At 43.7% G+C, this 22,296-nt stretch overlaps 1 protein-coding gene across 2 annotated transcripts; it reads right to left on the bottom strand.

Moving 5' to 3' along the window:
- Positions 1-2,680: 2,680 nt before the first annotated feature.
- On the bottom strand, positions 2,681-19,474 carry LOC103539740 (ubiquitin-conjugating enzyme E2 variant 1). Of its 2 annotated transcripts, none has more exons than XM_030462890.1 (4): positions 19,395-19,474; positions 8,347-8,495; positions 4,915-5,040; positions 2,681-4,524 (listed from the first exon to the last, which is right to left on the bottom strand). In XM_030462890.1, exons 1-4 carry the CDS (start codon positions 19,414-19,416, stop codon positions 4,378-4,380), a joined length of 444 nt encoding a protein of 147 aa, XP_030318750.1. In that variant the 5' UTR covers positions 19,417-19,474; the 3' UTR covers positions 2,681-4,377. The 2 variants fall into 2 exon arrangements, with proteins under 2 accessions (XP_030318750.1, XP_030318751.1); XM_030462891.1 differs by having other exon boundaries at positions 19,401-19,441.
- Positions 19,475-22,296: the final 2,822 nt, after the last annotated feature.

Below are 22,296 nucleotides of genomic sequence, written 5' to 3'. Positions count from 1 at the left end.
GTCAGCAAGGTTAGCATGATTGTGGAAAACATCCTGGCCAAAGATTAATGCAGTATGACAATTTCCAGAAGCTTAGGAAAACTCCAAGTCATCAGAAAAAGCTTCTTAAATGACTATGTATAAAAATTAGATATTAAGAATAGAATTATCAAATACTCTTCACCTTCTTTCAGCTCTAAATAGGCAAATCCTGAGGCAGACATAGTTACAGGTATGTGCAGAACTGGAACTCCCTTGTTTCAGTGTAAGCTGATGCCAGCTTGAAAAAAATACTGAATTCACTGAGCCATTTCTTGATGTAGGAAACACTGTCCTGTAGGTAAAGCACTGACCTCAGACACCTAATGCTCAGTGCCCACAGACTGCAAGGTCAGCCACAAGCAGCAACTCTGGCACGACACCACGAAGGATGGAACCTGGCAAAGGAGGGAGAGATGGGTTTTGTTTCCTTACAACTGGCAGAACTTCAACCCTCTTCCTCTGCATCACAGCTGCCCAGCAGTGCTGTGGGTGCTCTGCTACCAGGGCTCTGAAGCTGCACTCAGTGTCCCTCTGCCAGGCTCTGCCCAACCCCGCTGGGCACAGCCATGCTCCCAGCTGCTCCTCCTGCTCCTGTTCCGGGATGGCTGAAGGGTGACCCAGGGACAGCACTGGCACCTCAGGGAGCAGCTGAACAGGCTTTGTGCCTTCAAAATTATAACACTAATGACAGTGGAAGAACTTTAGATGTTAAATCCAAGGCGCTGCAAGAAGCTGTAAGAGTACAGAAGAGGCATATTTAAGCACATACTCCCTACACACACGGAGCTTAATTACAACAAAGCAAGAAGCAAACAACAATTTGTCTTTATTAACAATTAAGGTCTCACTGCAGTGCTGGTTTTCCCCCTAGCAAGTTAATGCCTGTTCAATGAAAAAGTGATGATGAACAGGCTTTTAAAATTGAAATTGATTCAGGATAAATATGAAAAGTGGTTCCCATGAGAGGACTTAACATTTAAATTTAGCAGCATTTGCACCTTCCTCAGACACAAGGCTTGTAAAGCTTGCTGGCTCCCTCTACTGTCTTTGTCCTACGAGCTGAGAAAACCTCACTCCATACTCCATGAAAACACTGACAGGTGAGGGCTTTTTATTGGAAGTACAAGGCTGGCTCATAGAACCTTTCTAGGAAGCAGCCAGGCAACAAAGCAATCTCCTGCTCAAACTACTCCTCCTCCTCTCCAAGTGCTGCCTCAGCCACCTCCAGCAGCTCCAAGGAACAGCATTTATTTCATGGAGAACCCACTTGCTTTATTATCCCTTCACATCCTCCTCTTAGGAGACATTGGTTCAGAGCATAAACTGAGACTCGGCAGGGATCAACTGAACACTGGCAGAGGAAGGACAAACACAGCTAAGACAGCTTCATTTCCCCACCTCATTTTTGAAGCACTAACAAGCAACCAGGCTGTGGCTGATGGGTCTCTTCCACTACATACTTTGCATACAGAGCCACAACACATGGATTCAGTGGCAGCTGACACTATTTTTCCACACTGCTCCTTCTTAGCAGAGAGCAGAGCGGCAATGCACTGCAGCACCAATGTGTCCAAGGAGTGCAGTGCCTCGGTGAGGAAATTTCACAGTGAACCCCCCCATCTTTTCACCTTTTTTGTTTTTTTTTTTTAAAGCCCCACCCAACTTCATATGGCAAATGCTGTTGACACATGGCTCTTGGCAGCACAGCCTGGGTCAGGGTGGAATGCTCTAACCTGTCCAGTGCAAAACAGGGAGTTTCAAGGTTTTAAAACCGCTACTTAAAGTACAAAGGTTGGGGGAGGCCCCAGACAAGTGCCAGCCATAATCCTCCCAAGCAGGGCAAGGACACTCTTACAACAGCTCTGAAAAACAGAGATAACCAAGCAGCACACTATGCTCACCAAGCATTATTCTGATTCCCATGGAACATCTTTCAATTCTAAGCGATTTTAAAATAAACACACACACAGACGATGCTGACAAAGTATCAGTCACATTGTCTTCACAGATACCCTCCGAGCTACCAAAGGACTGAACAGTATTTCAGACTATAATCCAGCAGCAAGTTTCACAAAATTCCACAGAAGATCATTCCCATTCCCAACCCGGGAAGACCCATGTTTCACCATAATGCTGGAGCGAAAGCACGAGCACCTTCTGGCAATCCTCAGGAGTGGATTTATGCTTGGCAAGGTCACAATTTCACAGCCCCATTTTTATCCATATTTGGAGAGAAGGTCAGCTTTTTGCACTTCAATATTTGAGGCAAAACAGGTAAAATTTCAGGTTGTGAAGTCCTCCTTGAGCTTGACAGACAGCAAAACGTGCAACTGTACAGGGATTTGGTTTCCTCAGGACTACAGCACACCCAGGTCACTGCAATCAGAGAGCCCCTTCAGACAGCACACAGATCTGGAAATTCATTTCAGCAGCTCCTCAGCATCACCTAGCGTTGCCAACTGCCAATTCTATGCAAGCCTGAAGTTTAAACTAAAACTAAAGATTTTCCTTGGCACAGCAGCAGCAGCTGGATAAAGACAATTGCCTTTTGCCACCAGTTTATATACTGTAAGCTAATTGTGATCTGCAGGAAGATACTTCCAACAAATCAAGAATTTCGTAAGGGATCAACATTCTAAACATAAATACAATTAAAGCCTTCTAATATTAATGCACACTTTTTATTATATTAAAATCAGGCAATGGTCTGATACAATAAAAAGGCTGCTTATGGAATACTGTTAAAGTTTAATTACAGAGGATGTTAAATCCTTACAACTAATATTTTCCTCAAAAGAGTTAATGGAAACATCAACTGTTCATTGACTTGATAGCTGCTGCTTTAAAATGTGTTTATTTTTACTTTTTCTTTTCTTTTTTCTTTTTTTTTTCCTTTTTTTACACAAACACTGAATTTGTCATAAAACTTAGGACACACTAGGTTGGTTGTACGTAAGCCTGCATCCACATTTCAGCAGTTAGTGGTCCAAAACAGTAAACCAGAAAGGGCAGTGATTTGCCAGGATGCAAAGCCAATTAATGACCTTAATCTGATGTATGCACCACTTCCCCAAAATCTTCACTGAAGAGATTTCTCTTCTAAGATTTACAGAATTCTGATAAAATCTACTACACTGATTTGATTTGTCTGTAGTCATCACATCTTTAGAAGGGCCAAACATAAGTGCAACATTTCATTAATTAACATTCTCAGGTCAATCCAAAGCACCAAAATACAACTATCTGAGCTGGAGTGGGTGTTCAGAGCCTCCATGGGTAGAGTCTCCCCATTAAAGTTTGGCAGCAGCAGATTTCAGCAATCCTGGTAAATTACTGCACTTTTCACCACGTCAAAAGCCTATCTAACATCAGCCGTGGCCAGCTGGGAGGTGTGGCAGCAGTGCTGGAGGGACAGGGAAAATCCAAGTTTGCTAGCAGAACAGATACTCGTTTCCCAGGCTGGTGAAGACTAAATCAGTTGCAAAACCAAAACAATAAGCAGGAGGGTACAGGTCAAGTTATTGCCCCAATGCTTTCCCCTGGTGACCAGGGGCGAGAAGAGTCACGAAGAGGGGCAAAAAGAAAGCAGCACCCCCACTAAAAAGAGGGGGAGAAGGAAGAGATTAAAAGAACTCTGAATCCCTCACCCAAAGCCCATGTCACTGGTGAGGGGGACCAGGAAGAGAAATACAATCTATGCCTTGGCCAAAGGAAGGAAGGAAAGCTTGCCCCAGGTCATCAGGGCATTAAAAAAAAATAATAAAAAACCAAAAACAACCACAGTCACATTCAGCTTTTACTAGAGATAGCACAAAGGGAGGGATGACTGAGGTTAGCACACATCCCCATTAGTAGTCCATAAAGCCCAGTGTAGTACTGGAAACAAAAACCTTTGTGTCTACTCTAATAAATAGCCCTGAGCTTCGACTCTATTGCAAAAGACAGAAAAAGAAAAAAAAAAAACAAAACAGGCCAGACACACAGCAAGGTGATTGTGGGATGTATGCTTTCACAGTTAAGTTAGATGTGCCACACTTGTCTTGACAGTAATAAATTTAAATAGACTTTTCCTGATACCAGAACTTCAGCTATGTGGACAGTGGTTACACGACAGGATTATTTGTTATAGCACAACTTATATTTCAAATGAAAAAAAAAAATTAGTATCATTTACAGTATCTCAAGAAAAACCTCCTTTGAATGGGAACTTCCTTTCCAGTATTTTGAGGTCTACAAGATGCATCTAGAAAATTTACTACTGTGGAAAATGAAGACAGCTTAAATTGAATAAGGGGGGCATGGGGTTTTTTTGTTTCTGTTTGTTTTTTGTGTTGTTTTTTGTTTTTTTTTTTTTAATTAATTGCTGTAACATTGTCCTTCAGGTGGCTGAGGAAGTTTCATATTTTCTTTAGACATCATTAGACGCCGAAGCTCTTGCAGAACAACTTTGATACTATAAGAATTCTGCCATTTTGCTAGGACTGATATGGCTCTGGGGTCCACCTAAAATAGACAAAAAGACCATTCCTGTCAGAATCCAGATGCTCAGTACACTTAACTCCCCCCCAACCCCTCCAACTAAAGACCCTGTAAAGAATCTGAACGACAGAAACCAAGGAAAGCAAAAGAAAGTGCTTCCTAAGCATAATAAATTCCCACATGATGCAACTATGTATGAGCTGAAAAAGGGCAAAAAGAGTCATTTCTACATTTTGATTTCAGAACACAGGCAGCTCTTACACTTCCCTTCTACCCCCCTTTTCTTCTCCTCAAAGCAAATGGCACCAGCAATCAATAACTAATTAAGCAAGTTGCAAGTATAAACAAAGCATTATTTCAAAGTTGCACATGAAAACCAAGTTAAGATGAATTAAAAAAAACCCCAAGACTTACCACTCCATTAGAACTATTTACTCCATTCATATTAATTTTTGTTACAAATCTTACAAACGGAGGTGCTTCTGGATACTTAGGCCCACATTCTATTTTAAGGCTGTATATCCTGTTTTCATAAATTGTCTGAGGGGAAAAGAAAAGGGAAGAACAATTACATCAGGCAATTCAATATGCATTTGGTTAGAACAGTGGTTATTTTAGATACATGCAAAATACCAAATGTAAAGGGAGCCACTTCTATGCTATGTTGGATGCCTCTGTTTTGGGTTCATTTTTTAATATTCAAAGTATCAAATGTTACCTCTTCAGAGTAATATATTCTACTGGTCTTTTAAGCATCAAAATTTCCTACAAGAAATAAAACTGGCTTCCCATTCACCAATTGAATTTATTTTTTAATCATCATATAGCTCAGATACCTACTTTTCAACCAACCTTTATGTAGCAGCTTAGTTTTATCAGTTTACTAATCAAACACACTACGTTGAAGGTGAAGCCACAGCTTTTGTTTAAGCAACAATCTAAAGTCAGCCTGCCCTAGAACTGCACTTGAAAATTATTCTTTGGTCATAAACCAATGTGGCAGTTCTGAGAAAGGGGGACACTCAACACTTTGCAAAGTACATCCCAATCCCAGACAGCATGACTCTGTCTGCACTGCAGTAAAACTCTGCTGATCAGGAATTTTTAACTAAGCAATTAGTGAGTACAGGAGAGAGACATATGTAACAAGGCTACATTGATTCATCAATATTTAAAATTAATTGAATGGAAAAAAAACAGTTAATATTATTCTGCATTCTGAGAATGGCTGTTTTTGATGTGCTGCTCTGGTGCAGCCTGGCACAGAGCTCCAGCCAAGCTGGGCAATGCAGGCAGCAGCAACAGGAACAGGACCAGCATGGGGAAGTTAAGGCAGACAAACTTCAGATTTAGAGCTTCTGACACAACTTCCTGCACCTTCAACACTGCAGTGGACAAGAAACTCATAGGGCAGCAACAACGAGCAAAAATCCAGGCAAAGGTGTGAGCACAGAAGCAGCAGCCAGCAGCTCCTGCTCACTTGTGGCAGCAGAGCAGGACGGCTACACCAGGACCTTAAGAACAACTGCCTGGTGTACAAAAACTTCTAAATATAAAACTCTGTGCAGTCCATTTCAAGGCCTTGTTATGTTCCTGAGCATCTTCAGACTTCCCTAATATTAATGAGCTTTTTTATGCAAACCACTACCAAAAATATAAAAACTGACTTCCTGATTCAGCTGCTTCTCATCTGTGCAATGGAGCAGCTGTAAACCAACCTGCAGCCACCTGAAGTGTGACCAGTGACACCCCAGTCGCTCCTTCAGCACCTCACCAGACATTCCTTCAGGTGTCCAGACAGGGAGGTGACAATCTGAATGCTGTCACAAAGTTTTTTGGGAAAAAAAGTCATCAAGTCATCCCTCAGGTCTGCTTGGCCTGCCCAGCTCTCCTGACTGAGTCCCCGAGTGCAGGCCTGAGGTTTGTGGAAGTTTTTAGGGTCTTTGCAAATAACTGCACCACATTAAGACTCGTGAATGGAGAGCCTTGACCATGCATGTCTACAGCCAATATAAAATATGTGCAGATAAAACTGAAGTTTTGACAGTGCCACTGTTTTTAAATAGCTTCTATAAACAAGATTAATCACTGGCTGCAAAACCATCTGCACAAAGTCTGGGAAGGAGAAGCATGTTTCCATGTATGGTAGCAGGGACACTTGGAGTGAATCTCACTGCTCTACAGTTCATTTTTCCTCTCTGGGATGCACAACATAAAATTCTTCCACCTGCTACAAGCATGACTGCATTTTACCCAGAAGGAAATATGATTTTAAAGTTGTTTGGTTTGGTTTTTTTTTCCAGAGCCAGAATTCCCACATTCTTTTAAGGAAAAAAAAAAAAAAAAGGTAATATAACTGAGTATGAACAGTGCTAAAAGCAAGACAGGCACTCAGCAAACAAGAATGAGTGAAAGTTCCCAGACTCTTTCTCAGTACTGTTACTTTCAAGCAATGAAGTCAAAGGAAGTCAAGACACTTTTGGAAAAAGTATCTATACTCATAAGCATGTCAGAAAGACAGAAGAAGCACAGGTGAATCATACTGTGACAGTCCTCTGGCCTTGGTTAGAAGTATGATATGAACTACAAACTTGTATCACTGCTAACAAATCAGCACATGCCTGTTTGCACATTTCAGTTTCTATTTAATTTTCTAAATTAGATTTCAATGTTGCTTAAATTTTCCATAAGGTGTATGCACATCATGAGCTTTATTCACAGTCTTAATGCAGGCTCATTAACACTCTCCTAATGTTCTAAAATCAAATGCTGTTCTAGAAAATTACTTGGGTGAATCATAAACAAACAAAACAACCAGCAATGGGGAGATGTTAAGGATAGCAGACAAAAAATCAACAACACTTCTAGGTGAGGCAGGAAATACTGCATAGGTAATGCAGTTGTAATATAAATTCTTGTACAACCTCATCATGTGTCAGAAAAGACAACTGACAGATTGGGGCACATAAGGCAGTAGCATGATTAAAAGTCTGAAAAGGTTTCCATATATTAGACTGAGATCACTGGATTTATTGAGAAGTGATACTGAGCTCAAATATAGAAAAGAACATCTACTAATGCATGAAGGAGAATCAGATGCCTGCATTTCATAGTAAGGGTACTACAGGAACAGGACAGAATACACAGTGAATCTGGACACAACAGACAATTTTTGTTTTTATAATATGTGTGTACATTTAATGCACAATTAAGTCAAGTTCACTATGAGCATGGAGACCCAAAGTTTAGTAGGGTTTGGGGGGAAGAAAGACAGAGAACACAAAGACCAGCAGCATTATAAGAAGCCACTTTGGGAAAGAACATTCAGAGAAGAAATTGAATTAATTAAAAATTGAGTTTCCTGAGTTAGCTGAAACTCTACAAGAGCAAGTCAGTACTGCTGCAATAAAAACCAACCCATAAACTCAACATGGAACAGCAGAAGGACTAGCAGTACTCAACAAAACATCCACATTTTACCTACATTAGCTCCATATGTAATCTCACTAGCCGAAGGATTTAAAACCTTGATGTATTCAAGAGAACAGGATACTAGAATCCTGGAATCTCAAAAGTTATGTCTTAATGAATCTGTAAATATAAAGCAGACATGTGACAGAACTAACCAGGGAAAGGCACTAGGAATATTCCAAATTATAAGCAAAAAGACATAAAGATACATGAAATCCATTATTAGACAGAACTTACAGCTTCCACATGAATCACCTGATAAACCGTTTTCTCCCTCATTTGTGTTTTGTTTTCTGCTTCAGTGGTTAGAGAAGAAAAGGGGGAAACAAAAAAAATGTACCAGTATCATTTTAAGATTTAAGTGGATAAACTTACTCTTGGAGGTCCAATAATCATTCCTGTCCATCTTGTAAGTGTCATGTCTTCATCATCTTCAAGGCCCCAGCTAACTGTTCCATCACCTACTCCTTTCTGACCTTCTTCAAGTTCTTCCAACAGACGAAAATTACGAGGAACTTTTACTCCTGAGAAGAATCAGAAAAATATTTTGAGTTGAGAAAGCTAGTAAAGAATAAAAACAGAATAATTTTCACTGACACTTTCGGTCATTCTGTAGAGGAAATTTTTGGTAAAAACATGTAAACATGACTATTTTTCAAATGACATTTCAATGCTATGAAAAGATTTCCCCATATTTAGCTTGGATTTTACAAGCAAAATCAAGGTGTCCACAATTAAACATGCTAGAAGGTTGACAGACCAGATATTAGGGCAGGTAGTAAAATGAAAGGAAACCTCAGGAAACCTCTCCATTCTGAAATACACTCAGTATAATGGAGCTCTAATTAGCACTTGTCTGCATGATTTATAGTATAAAAACTTAGAAGATCCTACAAAATGACAGCATGAGAGGCTTACATCACTCAACTCACTCAGAGGCTTTAAAAATACCATTCAAAGCAAATAAAACTCTTTCATAAGATTAGTAGGTTAATCTGAAGTTAATTTAAGTGGGCTTTGTCAGCAGCAATAGCATCCTTTGTACTTATGACCTTCACCATCAAGGAATTTCAGCACTTCTTAATTGCTGGCACATTTATCCTCAAAACACAGAGCAAAACAGGGATATTTTCTCATCTCCATTACATTAATGGAAAACAATAGCATAGAGTTTAGGCGACATATCCAAGGTCACACACTAAATCTATGGAGAAGGAGGATCTTGAACCCAGGACACAGGGGACTTAATTACTCATTCTTCTTCAAGGTATCTGTATCTCAGTCAACAAAACATAAATGCACTCTAGGCCACTGCTTCCCCTTTGCATTGAGTTTACATGATAAGGTTTAGGTAGCAGGGGGGGCTACAAGGGTGGCTTCTGTGAGAAACTGCTAGAAGCTTCCCCCATGTCCAACAGAGCCAATGCCAGCAGGCTCCAGGACAGAGCTGCTGAGAAGTAGCAGGGAGAAGAATGAAAGCATGAGAGAAGTAACTCCACAGACACCCAGGGCAGTGAAGAAGGGAGGAAGAGGTTTCAGGTGGCAGAGCAGAGATTTTCCTGCAGCCAGTGGTGAAGACCATGGCAAGGGGAGCTGTGTCCCTGCAGCCCATGGAGGATCTCACGCTGGAGCAGGTGGAGGTGCCCAAAGGAGGCTGTGGCCTTGTGGGAAGCTCGTGCTGGAAAGGTTCCTGGCAGGACCTGTGGCCCCAGTCAGAGAGAAGCTGATGCTGGAGCAGGTTTGCTGGCAAGACAAAGGATGACAAAGGAATTGCTTGTGACCCTGTGAGGAACCCACAGCAAACCAGTATTTCCTGAAGGACTGCACCCCGTGGAACTGACACTGGAGCAGTCAGTGAAGAACCACAGCCTGTGGGAAGGACTCGTGTTGGAGGAGTTCATGAGGAACTGTCACCAGCAGGAGGGACCCCAGTGTGAGGTGTCCTGAGGAGGAAGGAGTGACAATGTGTGACAAACTGACCACAAACCCCATTCCTCTGCACCACTGGGGGGGAGGAAAGAGACAATTCAGGAGAGAAGTTGAGACTCAGAAGAAGATGTTTTAAGATTTTTTATTTTCTCTCTATCTTTGATTGGTAATTAATTAAATCAATTTTCTCCAAGTTGAGTCTGTTTTACCTGTTATGGTAATTGCTGAGTGATCTCCCTGTCCTTATCTTGACCCATGAGCCTTCTGGTTTATTTTCTCTACCTTATGGAGCTGAGCAGGAAAGTGACAATGGCTTTGGTGGGCATCTGGCCTCCAGCCTGGAACAAGCCACCACTTTCTTTGAGGCACTCGTGTGAAGCATATTTCTCTCCATCAGCAATAAAATTATTGCTGGGATATATTTAATACAATTATTTTCATTTGACATACAAAAAGGTTGGATTTTGGGGTTTGGAGTCATGTCCAACCCATCCTCCCATCCTACCCCAATAGCACAGTTAACTATTTACCAGCACATAATAACAGAGAATCATAATTAATCTCCCACTTCACTGCAGAAAGAGAACAGGAAATCAGACTTTCCATGTATAAAGGGGACCCAGCAAATTTCTCAGTCAGAAGCCACTGCTTCCAATTGAGTGGCCAAGGCACTGAATCCTGAGAATGCCAGAGACCATGAAAATCATCTCCCTAGCTGCTTGGCAACTTGGAAAATACAGAGGATCTAAGGCACTGCAAAATGTAGCAGTGCTTAAAATCAAGTAACTCTGATAACTTTATATATAAATGACCTAAAGAAACTTAAGAATCAGTGATGATTTTGCTGCGAAAACAGAGTTTCTCCTATTTCATTCACTGCAAAGCAAGCATAAAGAAAACAACAAAAAAAGCAAATTACTAGAATTAGTTTGTTGGCCAGCTTGACACACATCTAACACAATCACCTTCAGGAGTATCCTGGGGATAAGTGATTCAGTAACACAGCTGCAGCAACAGTACAAAGAGAAACCCAAATGAGAATGTTAGAAGATGCCAGAGCAGCACCAGAGACACCAAACCAGATGAATGGGGGCTGCTGAGCACAACTCTAACACAGCTCCATGCCAAATCTGCATCTTCAGCTCCCAGCCAGACCGTGCTGTTACCATGGCTGCTGAGTAACACAAATCTTTGGCTGCAAAAGGAAGTGAGTCAGCTGGGACTGGGGAAGCCATCACCAGAAGATTAACTGAGCCCCAACCCCTTGCTGGTGAGAAGACCTCTTGGGCATCACTATCAATTAATTCCCCTGCACAAAAAGCTCCAGCACTTCCCCTCAGAGTAAATCTGAGAGAAGTGTGTATCTTGTGTACCTTGGGCAGATGAAGCCTTAATATGCAGTTAATATGTTCTGAATCATGACAGATTAGCCACCCCATTTTTAATTATATTCCCAAAGCTCTCCAAGCAGCTGTTAGGGGAGGCAGAGAAGAGAGCAGCCTAGTTCCAGTGCTGGTGAACAAGAGAAATAGGTGGAGTATGAGCTGAAGAACAAGGTACCACCTTTCCTTAGACACACACTACCTATTTCACAATTTCTGCTGCAGCAGATGCCTGGGAGAGCTGGTGATGGAGAATGACTCAGGGCCGTGCCTGAAGCTGCTGTCTGGGCTCCAGCCTTGCCTGTGGGCACCTGGGAAAGAAACGGCCAGGGAAGGACAAATAGAAGGCAAACAAAAGGTCCTTCTGGAGGGTGAACTCCACCCTCCAGCCTGACACAGCAGCTTTGTGACAATGCAGGTGACGCTGCAAAGGAAACCATCTGTGCCTATTCTTAGAAACCCAAACCCAACCAGAGCCTCTCCCCACTCACAGAAGAAACGAGCCAAAGCCAGACCAAGATCTGCCTCCAATGTCTCCTGTTGCCAGAAAAACACTCTCTCTGTTGCCTAACAAGCATCATCTCGGCCTCTTTACTTCAGTACTTGATAATACCACTTCATATTTATCAGCAGTGTGATATTTACTCAGACCAAGACAAATAACCTTGGAGGAATCAGCTTTATAGTAACCAAAGGCCACACACCAGAGGAGGAAATGAGAAACACTGCTGTGTACCTGTCCTCTGAGCATCATGCACCCTCTTCACAGTGAGAAAGGAAACCTGTTAAAAGAAAACTATGTGATCATGTAATTAAAAATGACACCATCGTGTGTGCATTCAAGAAGGCCACAACCAAGGCTGAAAGGCAGCCTTAATTCTGACATTTCCTAACCAGAACTAGGCTTGGCTTTACAACTTTATGAGAAGGCAACTTTATTTCCACACTCTTCCAAGACACAGCTGCTCTGATTCAGCATGAATCAGTCATAAAAGAGCCACACAGGATTTTAGAGTTTCAGGATGAATCTGAGGCTTACACAGAGCTTGCTACTCAGACTGTACAGCAGCTTCTATCACACCAAAAAGGTTAACATAAATTATTATTAATTCCACAGCAACTGCTCACTTGTGATCACTACAGAAGCATCAGTGGCAAAGGGAGGTGGGAAAAGTGAAATACATGTATTAGAATTTTTATGCACTTCACAAGAAATAAAATTATCATGGGAGATGGTTAGTTACTTCACGACAAATCTCCCTGTGCAACAGCATCGCTGCCCTCAAAAAATGTTTTATTCTTGTGCTAAAGCTCAGGGGTATAACATGGAAGACCACCACCTCAGCCACTACACAAGTTTAGAGTTACATCAAAGACAGTAATTCAGCTCCCTCCCAGACATATTCTCAGGAGATCTGAGAGGAAGAAAAACAAACATATGGATATAAAAGACTACAGTCGGATGATCATAAACGCTTTAAATAATTTCTAGATAACCTGCCCCCAAGCAAGGCAGAATAAAATACCAGATTCACCCTCCTGGTAAGTCTGGAAAGATGCATAAGTCAACTAAGGCAGCACTGTCTCCTTTTCATTTGCAATGGCCTGGAGCACTCATGGTCAGCTACCACACCCTGCTGGGACCCAGACCTCAGAAACCACACAAGCATTATCACTTGTGGTCATACACAAACATCCCGGCATGTTTGCTGTCCATTCCTAGAAAGTGATCAGATCTGCTCTAGGCATGCACAGTATTTGTCCAATAACTTCCACGGCTAAACCATGGCAGACTGTGAGTTAGGAGATGTCCTGTGCCAGCTGTGAGTCAACTCCATGTCATCCTCCCACCCCTCAATAAATACCTTGCATAATCTTTTTAGTGTAGTAATAGAGACTTTCAAGGCAGTAACCAAACCAACCTGTTTTTCTGAGAGTCCTTCATTTAACACAAGAAAACCTAAATAAAGAGGCAATTAAAAAGCAATCAGGTTGTCAAAAGTCCTTTTTACATTTTAATTCAGCCTTTGCTATGGTTCATGAAATCTCTCAAATCACACCTTCAGCTGATACAAAAATACAATATGGAGACAACTGCTTCACTTGCAGCTTGCCTGACTGCACAGAAATACCCCAGAAATGGAACTGAAAAAAAAACCCAAACGGTTTTGGAGTGAAAGGAGATCTGGGAGGACAATGACTCACAACAGCAAACCTGTGAAAGCTAAATTATACTGACAAGGTAAGCTAAACAGTGACAGAGGTTTGTACAGACTTTCTGAAAGTTCACCTTCGAGTAAATGTGAACAGTGGAGGCTCAAACCTGGATACAAGTTCATCAGTTACAAAAAGATCACGTGAGATTTTTATGGCAAACTAAAGAACAAAACTAAACCACAGGGTTTTCCAGAAAGCCAGGATGTGTACTTTACAGAGTTTAAAGTCACAGTTAAGAAGTTGCTAGGTTTTGAGTGACATCCTCTTCAGCCTTCAAACAGTATGAGAATGTTCTGTTTTCCTTGTCAATGACTCCAGCTAATACCAGTGCTGGCAGGCAGACCCAGTCCTGCTGAGGCACCTCACAACCCAGCTGCTCTCTAAGCAAGTTGTAAGACTGAAAGCCAGCAAGCTGAAATGAGGACAAAAGGCGTTGGATCGTGTCTGGTCAGAAGCTCACTAAGGGAAGTTCTGCAGTAGGAAGCACGGAATTATTCTTGGAAGACAGATAAATGCCAGCTTGGACCTCTAAATACCTTAAAGCACTCTCAGATTCACTTCATATCACAGCATCACTGAAGATACACAGACACATAACTGAATGTGTCTGAGGACAAATCTTGCCAGTCTGAGATTATTCTTACCTTAAATTTAAATTCATGTAATCTATGGAGTATGTTTTTAACATAAAAACCAACACTTTCTCACAGACTATACTTTTCAATCTTTTAATTTTTCCCAGTTCCATAGTGGAAGCAATTCCCAGCTCAGAAATCTTATCAAGATGACAACAGCACAATGAATTCAGTGAAACAAGGTGCACAATATGCCTCTGAGAGTAGATCTTCTTAACCTTTTCCAATTAGTGCCAGTAGAACAAAATACACACCTCTCCCAAACATTCAAGAATACACTTGTCTTTCCTTTCTAAAGTGAAGCCAAATTACAAGCATTTCTCTTCACAATTAAAGCACAAATACACCGCATGGAACACCTCAGCAAAGCACACAGAAAATGCACTTAACTCATTATGGGCTCTAAAAATAGTAACCATCCTTTTGCTGAGGGTTTCTTGACATCCTCACTGATACCAGGCAACTTATCAAACTGGCCTCTCAGGCCAGTTTTAACTCTGATTTCTGTACTAGCTCCAGATTTACAGTAATTCAAGTGAACTGAAATCAGATAGCTTTTAACAGCTCTGTTGCTTAAATATGTCAAAGCCCCTTCTCTTGCTTGTTTTTGTGTAGATGATATTTAGCCCTAATTACAGCTTTTCCAATGTATTTTTCATCTTTGCAGAGACTGCACAATCAAAAATTTGATAGCTTGCCCCTGTAACATTGCAATTGTAACAGAAAAATAAATCATTCTTTGTCACAGTGGTAAATAAAGTTTCTGAAGTGATGTGGAATATTTAGAACTGAGTAAGAGGCTTTCAGCAACTGTCACAAAAACGTTCAGGAGACAGACATTTAGATCTCTTGCTATTGTCTTTATAATCATGATTTTCACTCTGATAATGAAGACAGGTACTGAGGTATTTTGCAGATCCACAGTAACTTCCTGAGCACTTGAAGCAATCCAAAATGTTTCCTGTTGTGTGTAAGCTGGAGCACTGGTCCTGCCTTTCATTAATATAAGCACATAAATTGGAAAGAGATCACTTCAGAACACTTGTCTAAGGTCTGAAGCCTAATAAAGCCTTCCACCAGCTGAAGAATTAAAATCCAATTAATTCTGTGGCTTGTATCACAGCTGAAAAGCAAATCATTACCAGACCAGGTAAAAGTTACTCTAGAAAATAAGTCACCCTGAACTAGCATTCTGGACCAGATCTCTACCCTACATCTCACCAGGGCAAACCCCACCATTTCCTCTCTGCGTTGTGAAGGGAAAGGGAGAGCCCAGTGCCCTCCCTCACCTGGCTCCCCTCCCCACAAAGTAACACCAGGTTTTCTTCAACTCCCACCACCCTCTGAAAGGTGAGCACACAAGTAGGTTCAGTGGTTTTAAGATAACCTTTGAAGAGAAAGACACCACAAGAGCAGACTAAGGCACAGCTGGGTACTGAGCTCCAGGGGGGCACCAGGCACAGCAAAGGATGCCCGTGGCTTTGCTTCTGCATCAGCATCAGGCCAGGCTTGGGAGAAAAGTGCAAAAACTCATCAGTTGGTGGAGTAATTTCATCTTGACTTGCAATAGTTAAAAATCACTCTTACAACTTGAAAATCCCAACCTTCATACACCTTACAAAATTTGGCAGAATGGCATTTTCCTATAAGGTATTATTTATACCAGATTCAACTGACTATACGAGACTCCTTTTAATTTAACCTCCTTCATCCTTCCATTACAATACCCAAAGAAGCTCTGCAATCAACTCCTCTAGCACCTATTTCATGTACTCTTACACTCCATACTATCTAAGAAGGCATGATTTATCTTCTTAGTTTCTCTTCAACTACTTGTTCTCTACCCTTCAGTATTTTACTTACAGACTCAGGAAGTACTTGGTGGCTGGCAATATTTGAGATAACTACTGCTATTGCATACAGTGCACTCCAAAGCCATCACAGACCATTTGCAGAGGCAGGGTACACCTTCTAGATCCTTCACCAGGCAGTTTGTTCTGTGTTGTAATGTCTCACTTGCTTTCCACAAGCAAAGAGTTTAGTGATGTTGTGGGTCCCCCAGTAGCTACAAAAATATACTTCTAATACAGTGCACTAAAAGCAATCTGCTGCTGTCTCTGTGAGCAATATGAAGTCACACGTACCGGTTCTATCATGCCTGCTCACCTAATGAATTGTCCTGGAGTTCCTTACATTCCTCTGACTTTAAGTAACTTAAATCTGGGTGAATCACACTATACTGAGTTCTTCCAGGCTGTTGGTAAATGCAGCATCTACCACAGCCCTGCAACAGACCCCCTAAACAAATCTCCAAGAAAAAGGTGGACTAAATGAGGTCATTAAACATTTCCCAGGATCTAAGTTAGAAAATGAGGATTCCATAGGGCACCATGGTCAGGTTCTGACCCGTTATCATACTGGAGTCTGTGGGACAGCAATGCAGAGCAACCTCCTGTACTCAGGTGCAACACAGACCCCTTGCAGCCCAAGTTCCCTGTGGGATCAGGAGCTGGGTGAGCCTCTCAGGAGCTTTTGCTGTCTCAGCTACATCAGCTCTGACACCTGAGCCAGCTGAGTGTGCCTGTGTGACCTTTCAGACTGAAGGATGGACAGACATGCACAGTTTGATGTTTGTCCTCTCCTATGAAAAGTCTTACTAGGATGACTAGGTCAACCCCATCATTTTACTCATATATTGTGTTTGTAGAAAACCCACAAGACATGTCTGTATAAGTGATACTGATGGACTTTGCATCATGTTTCTTCCAGGTAAGTTTCCCTTCCACCGTTTTATTATTTCTACCTGGTTTTTAGACACAATATAACACTTACCTGTCTTATTCCCAGGACCAGCCCTATGGCTTTTTTTAAGTTATGGGGACGTTTGCTACCATTTCTTACTCTGCTTTTAAGGGAATAAAAAACATTTTTCATCCTAAATCTCTGTTCAAGCCCCTTTGCTGAATGAGTATAAACTTGGGATATCAAACATCTCCAAGTGTTTTACAAAAAAATTTGAATACAATATGACTCCATGAACCAAGAATTAGCAAAATGTGGTTTACATGTGAGTAAAGATACTACTGAGCAAGAAACCCAGAACCAATCAATCAGTAGTGCAGAAGGAGGTGTCACTTCCAGGCTCTATCTGTATGTCCTAGGCAATGCCTTCAGTGCAGTGTCAAGAAGAAACTGCACAAACTGCATTGCAGTGCCACCACCATGATCAGTCACTGGACACTATGTTGTCCTCTTCATCAGAAGAGGACAATTCTCATCCTTTACTAACACAACAAGAAAACCCAGACCACTGCTGGCAGAGCAGCCTGGGATTTACAGCAGACAAAGCTCTAGAGCTCCCAACAATGTAAGCTGCTGGTCTGTACCTGAAATTCCCCCATACTGAATTCAGAGTTTACTGCAAAAGTTCAGTGTTACTGCAACACGTTTACATCACACACTGATTTTCTTTTTTTTTTCTTTTTTTTCCCCAGAGGTAGTTGAGCACACAGGATCTCACAAGCAGTTTAAGTGCACTGTTTGTCAGATGCCCCCAGTAGAAACAAAAAAATGAGGTCCCTGCTCAGGGTCTCCTGTCCCTGAGATGACAGGAAGCAGCATGTAAGGCACAGTGTGGCTTGCAGGTGAGGGTTAACCACAGCTTATCACAAATCTGTTTGCTACAAAAGGAAACCTGTGCAGTAGGACTGGCTTAATCACTGCAGTCCAAGTCCCTTTCCCCACATACCCCTCCATGAGCACCCAATTAATTCATGAAGCTTCCCTGGCTTGAGAAGAGCACTATGTGTTGAGTTCTTCCAGCCAAATACAAAATGAAAAGTCAGCAGCTTGAAAGGATTATTGAGAAAGTGTGGCAGCCAGAATAAATGTGACCTAAGAGGGGCTCCATTACATTTTTTGAGTATTTTAAGTCAGGTCTTACAGAACTCACAATCACAAACATTCAGACACAGAGCTGTAAAACACAATTCTCAGGACCATGTCAACTGCATTTTAGAAGTGCTTTTATAAACCTGGTTACTATGAATTATCTGCATTGTGACTGTTATTCTTAAAAGCTGAAAATGCTCACTGATAAGAGATTTATCCTTAAAAAAAGAGAAATTTTAAATATTTTTGTTGCACCTTCAAAAGCAATCTTCTGGTGACCTCATGTTTAAACTTCAAATTAAGCAATGTGAAAACAAACACTACAGTGGCACATTGGAAACTCTATACAGACCTAAGAAAACCGGAAAATGAAACTGGCTAAAGAGAAGTGAAACTCATTTATTTGATGTGTCAAAGTTCATTAGAGAATGCCAGCAGGAAAAAAAAACAACATTCAAACTCTAGTTGAATTATTTATGTTTAATGTGTAATAACTCTGAAGATAAGATTTGTTTAACTACTCAAAGCAGGCGAGGAACAAATTAAAGGGGAAAAAAATACACCAACTTCTTGAGCACACCCGTCCTGACAAGGAAGTTACATCCTCCTGATGTAACAGGAAGACATTGCCAGTGAAACTGATTTTAAAGGCTGATAATTTCACCCACGTAGCTCTAGTCATGGCTCAGTGACCACCGAACCAGGGAACCCAGAGTCAGCTCTGGCCACACGGACCTCTCCAGACAGCAGCACCTCGGGGAACGGATCCGCACGGCGGCTCCGGGAGCGGGCAGAACCGCGGAGCTCAGGGACGCCCTCACCCCGGCTCCGAACCTCAGCCCCGGGCCAAGGGCCACGGGCCCAGCCGGACCCTGGCAGAGGCCCCCAGCCCCGGCGGCCCGGCCCCGCGCCGCTTCCCGGTTCCAGCTCGCCGAGGGCCGCGGCAAGCTCCGGGCAGGGCCGGGGCTGGCTCGACGCACCCCTCCCGGCCCCGCACCGGACTCGCCCCGCCGGGGCCACCAGCACCGCGCGATGCCGCGGCAGCCTCCGGGAAGGCGCCGGCCGGGCCCGCTCAGGAGCCGCGGTGAAGGAGCAGACACCGGCTCCACCGCCCTACGCCGGGCACCGGGCCGCCCCCCTCGGGCTGGGCTGGGCTGGCCCCGCCGCCGCCGCCCCCTCCCCTCCGCCGGGCGCCTGCCGGCCTAGCGCCCGCCGCCGCCCCTCCAGCCCCGACACAGCCGGCCGGGCCCCCAGGACGCCGGCAGCCCGCCCCGCCGCCGCCCGCAGGGGCTGAGGCTGTCCCGCGGCGAGGAGCGGTCCCCCTCGTCCCCTCAGTCCCCCCCGTCCCGCGGCCCCGCCGCCCGCTCACCCGCACCCGTGGTGGCCGCCATCTTGCGCCGCTGCCGCCGGAGCCCCGCCCCCTCCTACACGTCAACGCAACGCGGGAAGTGCGCCTCTGAGGGCGCGGCGCGGGCGGGCGGGCGCGCGCGCTAAGGGGCGGGACGCGCTAAGGGGCGGGGCCCGAGGCACGGATGGCTCCGTGGTGCATGCAGAGCACCTTCCGCTTTCAGTGGCTCGGGCGGGCAGCCTGGGGGGCAGGGGTCCGGGGGCTCGCAGGGAGGGCTGCCGGTGAGGGACCTGCCGGGGCAGCAGCTCCAAGAGGCTTCCCCCTCCTTGCTAGGTAACCCCAGCGAGCTCCCCAAGGAGCTCTAAAATACCAGCAGTCTCTGAAGCATTTAACAGCCCATAAAACTCAAATGCAATTTATATAAATTAATATAAAAATATAAACAATTGGCGAACAATGTTCATCACAGCCAGAAGAGGAGCAACGTTATCTCTGCGGCTGTACAAACAGCCATAGAGGCTTTGTAGTAATCTGATGCTGTTTATGCATTTGCATCCCCAGCCTCTTCCCCAGAGGACACAGCCTGTGCCCAGCAGAGTGACTTCGTCTGCCTCTTGCTTGTCGCCCTCCAGAGGGACAGTCACCTCCCCTCCACAGCAGCCATCCCCACGGGGACAGGGGAACACGTACCAGGAGGGAAAGAGGGCTCAGAGCAATGGGATGACAGCCAGGATCACACACACTTTGAGCACAGGGCCTGGGACTTTGCTGCACAACAGGAGACATGAAGCACCTCTACTTATTCCTTACTGTTCCAGGAGGTTGCTGCTGTCAATATGCAGCACTAAAAAGCAGTTTCAGGCCTAACCTAGCTGATAGGGATCTAGAAGAGCTATAGACAAGAGAGACATAAGGAACATCAAGAAGATCTACAATGCCCTGTTTTAATGTACAACACATCTTCCCTTATCCCTCTCCAGTTAATACAGTAATAAGAAAAAAAAAGGGGGGGGGAATAATTGTCCTCTGTCTTGCAACACCTATTCCAAAACCTATACCCTAAAACATCACATGACAATTTGCAGCAATCATTACCAAGCAAAACGTTTTGGAGACCCATGGTATTTTAAGCCTTTTGCTCTATTAAGTCAAACTCAGCTTTCAGCAGCAAACAGAGCCCAGGTGCTCGTGCTACCCGTTAATTCATACAACTTAATTCAAAACAGCACTGATGATCTTCCTGCCTGGATTTTTCTTCACTTGGTTCTAGATCTGTATTTCAGCCCCGGGTGAGAGCAGCAGAGAAGCAGCTAGGTGGCACCAGAGCCCAGCAAACCAGCCCCGGGATGCGATCCTGCAGAGCTGCAGGCCCCGGCAAGGCTGCGCGGAGCCCTTGGAGCCGGCGAAGGTCGGTACCGAGCAACCGGAGTCCCTCTGGTTCCGACAGGGTAAGCTCTGGGAGGAGGTGGGGAATTAGTTTAATCTCCTGCCAGCCACAGTTCTCCTTCCACGTTTTAGGCCAGCTCCGAGTCAGGCTCCAGGACTACAGACAGACACAGCATCTGAGCCAAAAGCTCCTCGTTTGGGCTTATTTTGTGTAGGCAAGGCAGCTGCTGGTCCTGCTGACTTGTGCAAACAGCTGTGGGGAAGATTACTTCTTGAGCTATTTTATTTTTTTATTTAATAATGCAGAACTAAAACATGCCAGAAGACACACACACTGCTGCCAATGCACTTATCTCTAGGCTGGCCTGAAGACTGCCACGTTTCCTTGTGCTGCATGACTGCCTCACACTCATTCCAGAAAATGCTGATTCTGAGTTTCTCCTTGTTTGTCCCCAGTGCTTCACAGAGGCAGCAGACAGGTCAAGGTTGGAGACCAGTGGAAAGGACACTGCTAACTTGATCCATCAGCAAAATGAAACAAAACTGGGCAAGTCCAGAGACACCAGAAAGCTGAGCAGTTTGAAATGCATCCATGAGACTTTCAAAGCAAACACCCAACCTGCCAGGCTGTTCTGAAGACTGACTTAAGAAAAGGCTGAGAGGAATTTCAAGGCACTCTGCAGTTATTTCCCTCAGTTTAGCACAGTGCTTCCCCTTGCAAGTGAATCCCCAAACAGCTCTGCTTGTAGGATTTTAGCAATTCCTCTGCTTTTAAAAGCATTTAGTGAACCTGAACTGCAGCCCACATCTGGAGTTTAACAGGAGTGCCTTGTTCTGCTTTAGGTCCAGTCTGTTCCTAATCAACTTAACACAAGTGTCTTAAGCCAGATTTCCATCTGTTAAGAAGGATCTGCATGGCTTTTTTCTCCGGAATAGCTGTATTGATTTTACAGTAGCATCCACTACTTTAAACAGGTGAAACAGTTTCCAGAAGTCACTTGGAAGACCAAAAACCAATTCATACAGGTATTCATTCCCTCCCTTCAAGGGACAGAAAGCTTCCAGGTACACCTCAGGTCCCAGCAAGGAGAGAAATATTAAGTATTACCAAACCAGAACTTGCTCACATGCTGTGCCCCCCACCACTGCCTTTCCAACAGTGACACTGATGCAGAACCCTGGGGGATGCCAGTGATGTCAGACACATGAAGTCACTCTGACCAGGAGCTGCCTGAGGACTTGAGCACAGTACCAGCATCTAAAACAGCACCCAGAGATTAACTGCTGTCCCAGTTTCTCATAATTAAGCAAGATTAACAAACAAGATAGACCCAGCAGCCACCAGTATTAGTAGCTCAGATTTGCTTCCAGTAAGACTCTTAAATCAAGTGGATGAGAGAGGTCTGGGCAACAGCAAGTGCCTCCAACAACACTCCTGAAGTACAAACTCTAATATTTTATGTGCTTCATATCCATTTGTCACATTCACTGCACTACTGCTCTTCACTTGGCATTTAAATTTGCAGTGAGATGAGCT

This window comes from Calypte anna, chromosome 20, assembly GCF_003957555.1.
Source record: "Calypte anna isolate BGI_N300 chromosome 20, bCalAnn1_v1.p, whole genome shotgun sequence".
NCBI lineage: Eukaryota > Metazoa > Chordata > Aves > Apodiformes > Trochilidae > Calypte > Calypte anna.
The sequence above is the reverse complement of the archived record's forward strand: the minus strand, read 5'-3'. Positions and strand labels throughout refer to the sequence as shown.